Source organism: Grampus griseus, assembly GCF_964374135.1.
Source record: "Grampus griseus genome assembly, chromosome: 14".
In the NCBI taxonomy this organism is placed as follows: domain Eukaryota; kingdom Metazoa; phylum Chordata; class Mammalia; order Artiodactyla; family Delphinidae; genus Grampus; species Grampus griseus.
In genome coordinates, this window is record NC_139008.1 from 36,417,623 (window position 1) to 36,429,615 (window position 11,993).

Sequence of the window (11,993 nt, forward strand, 5' to 3'; positions counted from 1 at the left end):
GATTCCTGCTTGCAGCTGCTCCAGGAACACTAATGTGCGGTGCCACTCTCACAAGACTCAGGGCCTTCTGGCAAATTTTTCATTGGGGTTTTTGAAAATATGTATTTGCAAAATGTAAGGAGCACATTATTCATAATGGCCAGAAGGTGGAAACAACCCCAGTGTCCATTGACAGATAAATGGTTAAAATGCAGTCTATCCATGGGAATTCCCTGAGAGTCTAGTGGTTAGGAATTAGTACTTTCACTGCTGGGACCCAGGTTTGATCCCTTGTCTGGGAACTAAGATCCCACAAGCCACGTGGCACAGCCAAAATAAATAAACAAATAGATAGATTTTTAATAAATAAATAAATAAAATGTGATCTATCCATACAACGGTGTACTATTAAGCCATAAAAAGAAAAGAAATTCTAATGAACCTCAGGAACATTGTGCTAAGTGAAATAATCCAGTCACAAAATGACAAATACTGTATGATTCCACTTATACGAGGTATGTGGAGTAGGCAACTTCGCAGAGACAGAAAGTAGAATGGGGGATGCCAGGTGCAAGAAGAGGGGGAACGGGGAGTTAGTGTTTAATGGGAACAGAGTTTAAGTTTGGGAAGATGGAAAAGTTCTAGAGATGGATCATGGTGATGGCTGCACAATATTGTGAATGTATGTGATGCCACTGAATCGTACAATAAAAATGGTTAGAATAGTAAACTTTATGTTATGTATATTTCACCACGATAAAAAATTTTTTAAAACGTCAATGTTAAAAAGAAAAGTAAGGAGCAGCATGAAGGGGCATTGAAGAAAGGGCGGGTGCCTCTGCTTTGGGGTGCCTCCCTCTAGGACATCAATTTTTCATAAACAGACTTTTGGAGAAATTCTTCTCCCCTTCCAGGACATTCTCTACCGCAACCCCAGTGTGAGCAAGTGCCAAATCCAGGAAAATAGGACCTCTCCACCCTCGAACGCCTGTGGCCTCTCTGCTCATTCCAGGCACAAGTATTTGGATCTGAAAAGCTGACAGAAGGAGATTTCAAGATGCTGTTTTACTTGACACATAATTCATTTTCTTTTTATGTAACACTTTACAGAAAATACTTTCACACACGTGTGTTCACTTCACCAATCATGTGAGGTAAGCAGAGTGGGTCTTCCCATTTCCAGCGGAGGAGACAGGCTTGAAGAATTTAAGTGACACATCCAGGTCAGGGGGCTGGGGGACAACAGAGCTGTGAGCAAAGCCATCCTTGGCCTTAGCCTGGTACCAAGTCCACTCTGGTTTGTCTATGGAGCTGCCTCAGACTTGACTAAGTCAGGTCAGGTAGGTAGACCAAGGTAGGTTCCTGGGGCTACCCTAGTTGGCTCTGCCCTTATCTGGTCCAGACAAATTTCTAGAGGCAGGAGTGACGTTTTGCCTCACACGTCTGTTTCACTGGTAATTCAGGACTGTTACCGTATTAGTCAGTTTTGTATTTTGGCAGGTGACAGACAGTGCTTTAAAGAGAGTTATTGCAATTGTGCAAAAGTATTACAACAGAATGGGAGAAAATATTTGCAAGTCATTTATCTGATAAGGATTTGAATCCAGAATGTATAAAGAACTCTTCAACTCAACAATAAAAAGACAAAACCCCCAGTTTTAAAAGGGTAGAGGTTTTGAAATAGCTGTTTCTCCAAAGAAGATACACAAATGGCCAGTAAACACATGGAAAGATGCCAACATCATTAGCCAACAGGGAAGTGCAAATCAAAATCACAATGAGACACCACTTCATATCCACTTGCGTGGCTACAATCAGAAAGACAGATAATAGCAAGTGTTGACAAGGATGTGGAGAAATTAGAACTCTCATACACTGCTGGTGGGAATGGAAAATGGTGCAGACCCTGTGGAAAACAGTCTGGCGGTTCCTCAAATTCTTAAACATAGAGTTACCATAGGACACAGCAATTCCACTCCTAGGTATACAACCAAGAAAAATGAAAACATATGTTCACAGAAAAACTTGTACATGAATGTTCATAGCAGCATTATTCATAATAGTCAATCAGTGGAAACAACCCAAATGTCCATCAACTGATGAATGGATAGACAAAACATGGTCTGTTCACAGACTGAAATATTATTCGGCCACTAAAAGCATAAAGTACTGACATGTGCTACCACATGGAGGAACCCTGAAGACATTGTGCTGAGTGAAAGGAGGAAGGGGGCTCAAGGGGCCCCAGGGATGGGGAGTGAGGAGTGACTGCTAATGAGACAGGGTTTCTTTCTTTTTGTTTTTTTTTTTTTGGCTACACTGTACAGCTTGTGGGATCTTAGTTCCCTGACCAGGGATTGAACCCGTGCCTTCTGCAGTGGAAGCCTGGAGTCCTAACCACTGGACTGCCAGAGAAGTCCCAAAGGTTTCTTTTTAGGCTGTTGAAAATGTTCTAAAATTAGATTATGGTGATGGTGGTATAACACTGTGAATCTACTTTAATTATTAAACTGTACACTTTAAATGGATACATTTTATATGTGAACTATATCTCAATAAAGTTGTAAAAAATAGCATTTTGGTTTTAGAAATATCTGGGGGAAATTTCAACTCTATCTATCAGATGGTATTTGGGAGCTGTTAATTTTGTTGGGAGCGATAACAGTATTATGGGACGGGTTTTACAAGTCCTTATCTGCTGTAGATGGAAAATGCTTTTCAGAGAAATCTGCGAGGTCCATATCCCTCACATATGCATGGAATCTTCCCCTCTCCGTGTCTCCTGGGGTAAGCCGGGGACCAAATAACCAAGGTAGGAATCATCCCACCCCCACATAGGTGAGTACAGGGCAAACTCAGAAAACATGGTGACACTTAACAGACCGCTCCATGGGTAAGGCTGCACACAAAAGGAGAGTGGTTATTTTCTCATATGGGGTAGCCGATTGTAAGTCAGCAGGTCAATGTTTTGTGCTGAGACTCTCTGGTGGAACCACACATGGGGACTCCCACATTTGAAGAAGTGAGTACAGACCAGCAAATGTGGCTGAGTGCCCAGGGGCCTTCTACCAGGACTTCAGACCCTCACGGGCACTCCTCACCTGGAGCTGAGCCTTACCTGTCAAAGGAAAACTGGGCTGGCGGAGGCAGCAGCATCACAGGCTTGAAAACCTTTTGGGAGTGAGTGATATTCAGAGTGGTGATTTTGTCACATTTATTCAAGGTCCACAGTTGAACAGGTACCCAAAGACATTAAGATTTAGCAATTATTAATTTCATAATCAGAAGACAGAAAACACACATACACGGGTTCTTCAAAACATACCAAGTAAACAAAGCTCTTATTTTAAGAGAGATTTCCTGTCCCAAATCTAAGGAAAGTGGAAATCTATGTTCCTTTGCTTTTAGGAGAGATCGTCTTTGACTAACCGAATTGATTCACTAGATGGATGTGGTCGGCTGAATCACAGTCCCCACCAAAGAGGTCCACATCCTAATCCCCGGAACCTGTGAATGTTCCCTTATATGGCAAAAGGGATTTTGCAGGTGTGTTAAGGATCTAGAGATGGGGAGATACCTCAGATTATCTGGGTGGACCCAATATAATCATAAAGGTCCTCCTAAGAGGGAGGCTGGAGGATCAGAGTCAGAAGAGAAGGTGACGTGATGACAGAGACTGGACGGATGCATTTTGAAGATGGAGGGAGGGGCGCACTTTGAAGATGGAGGGAGGGGCCACAGGCCAAGGAATGCCAGCAGCCGCTAGAAGCTGAAAAAGGCGAGGGAACAGATTCACCCCTCAGAGCCTCCAAAGGAACCAGCCCACCTGACACCTTGACTTCTACTCAGTGAAGCTGATTTCGGACTTCTGACCTCAGGAACTATAAGAGAAGACATTTGTGTTGTTTTAAGCTACTAAGTTTGTGGTCATCTGTTACAGCACCAAGAGGAAACTAATACAGACGTAAATATAATTAGGGAAGTTACTAAGAAACAACAGTGAAACTGGCCTGGAGAAAAAAAGGTGGTAACAGAATAAGGAATCAGGAGGCTCTGACCGGTGAGAGGCAGGGGACAGGAGTGAGACAACAGGCAGGCCTAACAATAAACTCTTCTAACATCTAACATAATTGTTCGGAAAGGGACCTTGGATTAGATTCTGAAGGGCCACCAAATACTAGGAAGCAGGCCACTGGGCTCCCATTAAGTCTCTCTCTGCTCAAAAGATGAGAGGTTTTGTCCACTGCATTCAAAGACTGCCACCAGGATCTCTGATTAAGGCAGGAATGGGCCCCAGGGTGAAGCAGGGGCCCTCAACTCTTCAATTACTGAACACCTATTTCTCCTGGCTGGGTGTGGGCTAAGTTCTAAAGCTAAAGTGATGGAAAATCAAGGTTCTGTCCTTAAAGAGCTTTTAACATATATAGCACAGTTCCCCAACCTTGGTACTACTGACATTTGGAACAGATAACTGTTTTGGGGCCGTCCTGTGCACTGCAGGATGTTTAGCTACATCCTTGGTTTGTACCTACCAGAGGCCAGGAGCTATGCTCCCTTCCCCCAAGTCATAACAACCAACGGTGTTTTCAGATGTTCCCAAATATCCTCTAGGGGGCGAAACTGCTACCAGGTTGAGCGCCACTGGTGAAGTCTACCTCTGCCTAGAACTTGTCAGAGGAGGCTTTGCAGAGCTGGCAACTCTTGTGAGATGCGAGAGGGAGTGGGGGCGGCGGGTCCTAAGGGCAAAGGGAACAGTGTGTGCAAAGACCTGGGGGACAGGGCTGCCCATGTGAGCACCTGTCCCTCTGTGGTCAGAGGAACCTGAGATCCTTGGTGGGGGGACACACAATAGCACAACCACAGCCCTGAGGTGGCCAGCAGTGACGTGAGGATACTGATGCTTTAGGAAGAATGCTACCTGCACCTGTTTCCTGCTTGACATACTGCACCCACCTACCAAAAGTCTTCTCTAAACTAGGAGATCCACTGGCTTGCCCAGTGTGACTAAGAATTGTATACTGATTGGGTTATAATTTCCATTTTGAGAGAATGAGGGGTGGGATTAGATGATCTCTCAGGCCTAGTTCTAGGACTTTAACATTTTACATAAATACATTTTGTCATTTTTAGAAACTTCTTTGAGGTATAACTTACATATCATAAAATTAATGAATGTTTCAATGATTTTGGGTACTTGCTCTGAAATAATTCAGTTTTAGTATATTTTCATCACCCCAAGCATTTTGTTATTCTTAAAGCTACTGGCCTAAGTGAGAAAGGAAAGTAGGAAGGATTCCCTTTGTTGTCTTAGCAGTCTTGCTTCTTGTAGCTTTTCCTTATCACTATGGGTGGGGGGTTGCAGCAGCTGTGATTTTTCTTTTACCAAATCAAAGGTGCTTTGATATAAAAAGAACCTTTAGTGTGTGTGTATGTGTATTTATTTGGTAAAAGCACTAATACTTGGAGACCCCTGCCTCACACAAACGTGTCCATACTCCCACTTCATGCTTCCTTTGTTATGAACAGCCAGGAATGACAGGAAGAATATTAGGGGATTTACATTCCAATGAACTTCTGCCTTGAAATTCTTGCAGATCACTCATCTTTATTAAAGGAGTGTGTGCAATGATAAAGATTGTCTGGTATGACAGCAAATGTATAACTATATATAGGATTTATCCTTGAACAGATTTAGAGGATAAATAAAGCAGCAGGAGGAGATTTAACATCAAGGTGTGGGGCACGTCTGCAGGATCATCCTGATTCTCCCTCAATAGTGACTCCCCGCTCTCCAGCAGACACCCCGGTGCTCTCTGACCCAATGCCTAGACCTTCCATCTCTTCCCCCATCATCGTACACGACCCCATGCACGATCAAGTCCCCTGTCAGCCTCTTCCCGACCGACGCCTCACCAGCCCGACGGGCACCATCACTCCTCAGGGATCTCGTTTTCTCCCTTGTAAGTCACGCAGATGGTCTTTGTGATTTACATGCAAGTGAGGGGAAGGAGAAATGCAAGTACCTTCTTCCGAACAGAGAGGACCCAGCCCTGCTTTCAGTCCCCATGGTGGAGTCTGTGATGCTGGTGAAGGTTTGAGCTCTGGCGAAAGCTTTTCCCACACTGGCCGCACTGGTAGGGCTTCTCTCCGGTGTGGATCCTCTGGTGCAGCTTCAGGGTGGACTGCCGCCCGAAGCAGTTCCCACACTCTCCACACGTGTAGGGCCTCTCCCCTGTGTGGACTCGCTTGTGTCTTTTCAGCTCTGAATTCCACGTGAAGCTTTTCCCACAGTCATCACATTTGTATGGTTTCTTCGCTGAGCGGGTCGGCTGGTGACCAAGACGTTGCAAACGGCTGCTCAGGTTTCTTTTGCTTCCCTTGCTTTTCTTCAGCTCTCTCAGCGGGTGGCTCTTCAGGGGGCCGCTGATGTATTCCAGTTCCCTGCAATGTCTCTGGTAGTGAGCAAATGGCTTTTGAGCGCGTGGGGGGCTGACCTGCCTCCGTGACAACCGGGGCTCACTCACAGTCGCCCCTCTGGGTTCGGGGCTCTGCAGACCATTCCCTTTGGGCCTGCCCACTGACAAGGTGCCTGGCTTTGCTCCTTTAGCCCCCTCTTGCTGTGGATTTTCCTTGTTGTCACTTTTCATTCTGGAGGCCTCTATAATTATAAAGAATATGTTTCATTTCTGGGCTTCGAAGAAAGAACCCAAGCAAAAGAGCTATGAGATACACGGCAAAGTTTCTCAAAGTGCTGTTCTCCACTTGGCAACTTGCATTAGACTCATCTGGGGCAGCTGTCCACCAAGCAGGCTGCCCCTGCTCCCCCAAGGCTGCTGAGTTAGAATCTCTGGGGGATGGAACCTGGAAGTCTGCAGTTAACAGCGGGAAGCTGGGGTGATTCTGATGTATACTAAAGTTAGGAAACAAGTTCTCCAACCCCTCCCTCCTTCCTACCTTTGGGGAAAGGTTTAAGAAAGGAGAAATAGGGAAAAGCAAACCCATCAGAAATTTCAACATTGCAAATATACCCTCACTTACATGGACAATGACCACCACTCTCTTCAAATAATGGTAAATCCAGTAAGTGTGGTATTTTCTTCCATTATGAAGTTGATAGACAGCATATGTGATTGGAAATTGAGATATGGGCCAGACATGCACCCTCATTACAGAAACTCCACAACAGTGCTATTATCCAACAGGATTCCTGCCATGTGGAAGATCTATTCAGAATGGCAGCCACTAACCACATGTGGCTACTGAGTACTTGAAATGTGGCTTGTGTAACTGAGAAACTGAATTTTTAATTTTATTCAACTTTAATTTAAATTCAGATTTAAAAAGCAGCCCACACAATTATGGTCAACTGCTCTTCAACAAGGTTGTCATGATAATTCAATGGAGTAAAGAATAGTCTTTTCAACAAGTGGTGCTGAACAACTGGATTTCTACATACAAAAGAATGAAGTTGGACCCCGACTCACAACACATACAAAAATTAACTCAAAATGGATCAAAGACCTAAATGTAAGAGCTAAACCTATCTCTCTTTGAACAGAACAAAGGTGTAAACCTTTGTGATGGTGGATTAGACAATAGTACATTCGATATGTATGTTTGCACAAGCAAACAAAAAGATAAATTGGACCTCCTCAACATTCAAAACATTTGTGCTTCAAAGGATACTATCAAGGAAGTGAAAAGATAACCCACATAATGGGAGAAAATATTTGCAAATTATACATAAGGGTCTAGTATCCAGATTATACAAAGAACTCTTACAACAATAAAAAGACCAACCCAGTTAAAAATGAGCAAAGGGGACTTCCCTGGTGGCACAGTGGTTAAGAATCCACCTGCCAATGCAGGCGACACGGGTTTGAGCCCTGGTCCAGGAAGATCCCACATGCTGCGGAGCAACTAAGCCCGCGAGCCACAACTACTGAAGCCTGCATGCCTAGAGCCCGTGCTCCGCAACAAGAGAAGCCACAGCAATGAGAAGCCCGGACACTACAATGAAGAGTACCCCCGCTCGCTGAAACTAGAGAAAGCCCATGCACAGCAATGAAGACCCAACGCGGCCAAAAATAAATAAATAAATAAAATTTTAAAAAATGAGCAAAGGATCTGAATAGACATTTCTACAAAGAAGATACACAATTGGCCAACAGGCACATGAAAAGATGCTCAACATCATCAGTCATTAGGGAAATAACTCAAAAGCTCCATGAGATACCACTTCATGCCTAATAGGATGGATGCAATAAAAAGGACAAAAAATAACAAGTGTCAACAGGGATGTAGAGAAATTGGAATACTCATAGACTGCTGGATGTAAAATGGCGCAGCCACTTTGGAAAAGTCCAACCTCAAAAGATTAAACAGTGAGTTACCATAGGACCCAGCATTTCCACTCCTGGGTGTACACCCAAGAGAAATGAAAACAGACATCTACACGAAAACTTGTACACAACTGTTAACAGCAGCACTATTCATAATAGCCAACAGGTGGAAACAACCCAAGTGTCCATCAACTGATAAACAGACGAAATGTCCACAGAGTGCAATATTATTCAGCCATTAAAAAGGAATGAAGTGGGACTTCCCTGGTGGTCTAGTGGGTAAGACTCTCCACTCCTAATGCCGGGTGCCAGGGTTCAATCCGCGGTCGGGGAACTAGATCCCACATGCATGCTGTAACTAAGACTCGGTGCAGACAAGATAAATAAATAAATATAAAAAAAAAAAAAAAAAAAAGGAATGAAGTACTGACACATGCTACAACATGGATGAACCTTGAGCATGAGACTCCACCCTCTCTGGAATCAAATAAAAGGAAATGGAGACAGCATGCACACCCAGCTGCCTCTGCTGAGGCAGAAGAAGGGAGTACGTGTGGTCCACTTTCTTTAGGACCATGAAGGCCGTAGGTTATGAGGCGGGACCTCAGCCAGGGCCACAGTGCTTTCCTGCTGGATGCCCTAGGTCTTCTCCATTCATGAGTTTTGAGAATAATGAAATCAAAGTGTTTCGCTGAATGCAGCAAATCTTAAGGAATCTAGCTTTCTTGTAACCTTCCTCTCTAACCTGTTGACCATATCCTGTATTCACATCACCAAGACTGGCCAAAGTGTCACTTTCATTCAGTCAGAGAGACCACAGGACTGTGTGGAGCAGGGCCTGCAATTATACTGGCATTGTACCAGAGACAGATAAGGAAATGGACACGGACAATGTCACAGGAGGAGAAAGAGGCAGAACATAAAACGGAGAGGGTTTTTTTTCTCTAATTAGCAGAATCTTGTTTAGGTCCCTTCTAAACATGGGACTATTTTAAATGACGAAACTCAGCCACAGCTCGAATGGAAGTTCATCAGTGGTCATATTTGGATTTGTCTTCACTATAAGTAGCTCTGAATGGGACAGAAAAGAAGGCACTAGAATAATCCTGTGCACTGGATTCTCAAATAGTCATGAACAGAAAATGATAAAAGCACACTTTAGTAACACTACCATTCTAATTCGTGAAATTCGTTGGAGAATAAAGATCTACTATCACATACAATATTGAAAAAAAACCCAATACCTGGTCTATGGCTTTTTAGAACCATGAAATGCTTTGATGGCGATAAGGGGATGACGAGAGGGAGAGAAGAGGCACCGAGTGTTTACCTGTCTCAGCCAATTTGGGGGTTGGGTCCTGGAGGAGCAGGGATTTTTCCCAATGACGGGGGCTCCGCTGAGCCTGAGATCCTGCCTGGGACGTCTCCTCCAGAGAGCTCTCCCTGGGATATCTGCTAGGAGTTTGCAGTTGAAAGTCTGGCAGTTCCTGTTCTCCAAGCTGGGATCCAGTTTTCTCCAAGAGCACCTTCTGGCCCTCCATACAAACAGCCACCTAGGAACAAGCCCCATGCATTAGAGCACAACTCAAGGACTGTCTGAGGGCAGCTTGACCTCTCACTGCTCTGTAATGACTGTTTTTCCCTGGAAATTTCTGATAATGGCCTGGGGGTCAACCTTGAGAGAGAATGCAGAAACTCTCAAAGGAAGCAAAGGGAAGGACGTGCAGAATGACCAAAAGGAGGCTGCTTCAAATCAGCCGATACTTCCTGTCCTTAAAGCTTGGGGCTTTCTCAAGGCCTGGAGTCAAAGTCATCAGAAAGCAGGCACAAATATATCAGGGTCAGCCATGACACCCACCCAGCAGGTTCCTACCCTATGCTCACTTGCCTCCCTGCTTCTGGAGGAAACAGGCCCCGTAGGATCAGGAAGCAGTAGGGTGGGGGCCATTAAAAACCACCCTTACCAGTAAATTGTTTTGCCCAAGGCTCTCCTGGTAAGGAGATCTCAGTAGTAAGAGGATTGCCCTACCCCTGTTCCCTAACTGCTTCCATTCACCAAAGCACATGATTGTTTGCTTCCTCCCTAGGCTCCTACTGCAGTCTGACTTGGGGGTGGGATTTGGAAGGAATACTAGCCAATTGAGCTGGAGTTTCCTGATCCAAAGGCAATATGCAAGATACTTCGGACAAGGTCTAATAAAGTTCCCCCCAAATCAAATTTCTATCCAGTAGAATGACCCTGCCTGCTATGAATCCTGACTGTAGAAAAACTTCAAAAAGAAAGCGTCAGGGGAGATCTGTCAGCAAAGTTTCAAGAGCCTTACTTGATCCTCTACTTTCTCACTGGAATGCCTGTGGCTGGGTTTTCTGAAAACCTGTTACATCTCCCTATGTAGGGTGGGGGGAGGAGGGTTCCAAATAGAGGCCAGAAGCAACGTTTGAAATTCTGGACTCTATCTAGGGAGGGGTCCAGAAACCAAACACTAACCAGATGAAAAAGAAAGATGAAAAAGAAATCCTGGAGACCACAGAAAGTACCCTCCTTACCCACTGCTTTGGTCCCTTGGCTGCTCTGTAAAAATCTTCCACCAGGGTCACAATCTCCTTGCTGCTCATTGGACATTGATGCCTGGCCCGAGCCTGGATCTCCGGAGGCAGGATGTTCAGAAACTGCTCCAGCACCAGCAGCTCCAAAATCTGCTCCTTGGTGTGCACCTCAGGCTGCAGCCACTGACGGCAGAGCTGCCGGAGACGGGAGAGCGCCTCTTGGGGTCCAGACACCTCTTGATAACAAAACCGTCTAAAACTCTGGCGGGAGAGCTCAGGATCGGGCCAGTCTTTTTGCAGAGCGGGCTCCCGTTTTTCTTCTAGTTTTGCTATTATATGTCTCTCTTGCTTGGAGGAAGCCTGAATGTGGGACTGCGAGCTCAAAGTTATCTCCATCTTAGCCGCCATTTTGGGGCTCAGGAGACAGCTTCTCTCTCCTTGTAAACAGCTCAAGCCTTCAGGATCATGGCCCTGAATGCTAGAAAGATGCTAGAAACGAAGCTCCTCTGAGGATACTGGAAAGGAAAGGATGCAAACAGAGCCTCCTCATTCGCTGAACTTGACCCCAAACTTCTGAAGACAACACAGTCCCTGAGAGTGGGAAGAGTTTGTTTTTCTGCCAGTTTCTTGAACTGTCTTGCAAAGGAGAAAAGTCATAATGTCCTAAAAAGAAACTGGGGGAAATACCGCTTTTATTTCAGCGGCAAGCACAAGAGGTCTCAGAGGAAAATGCGCAACGTGACCTAATGGGCTGGCAAGAATCCCTGGGAAAAGTTCAGGCTGTCATCCAGGTAGCCTGCACCAGCTCCCCCGCATCCTCCACAGGCCGACTTCCAGCATCTCGCCGGGCGCTACAGGGCGAGCCCAGGCACGCCACGGCGCACGCTGGGGGTTGTGAGTTAGCGGAAACCTCCTGCTACCGAGCAAGGTACACGGAGACGCGGCGGCTGCTCACCCCCGAGGCTCCGAGGCCCAGCCGCTCCGGCCTCCGAGGGCGCCCGGCTCCGACTCCGCGCCCCAGCTGGCCCGGGGCTTGGCGAAGCTGCAGCACTCTGGCGCGCGGCTCAACTACGTGGCCGGGTGCGAGCCGGGGGTGGCGCCTGCGACGGCAGCACCGCCGACAGC

General features: G+C 45.7%; 1 protein-coding gene across 1 annotated transcript; it reads right to left on the bottom strand.

Moving 5' to 3' along the window:
- Window positions 1-5,365: 5,365 nt before the first annotated feature.
- ZNF174 (zinc finger protein 174) lies at window positions 5,366-11,444 on the bottom strand. Its single transcript, XM_082670021.1, has 3 exons — window positions 10,869-11,444; window positions 9,652-9,874; window positions 5,366-6,637 (listed from the first exon to the last, which is right to left on the bottom strand). The coding sequence occupies exons 1-3, from the start codon at window positions 11,274-11,276 to the stop codon at window positions 6,036-6,038; spliced, it is 1,233 nt and encodes a 410-aa protein (XP_082526147.1). The 5' UTR covers window positions 11,277-11,444; the 3' UTR covers window positions 5,366-6,035.
- Between the last annotated feature and the right edge of the window lie 549 nt (window positions 11,445-11,993).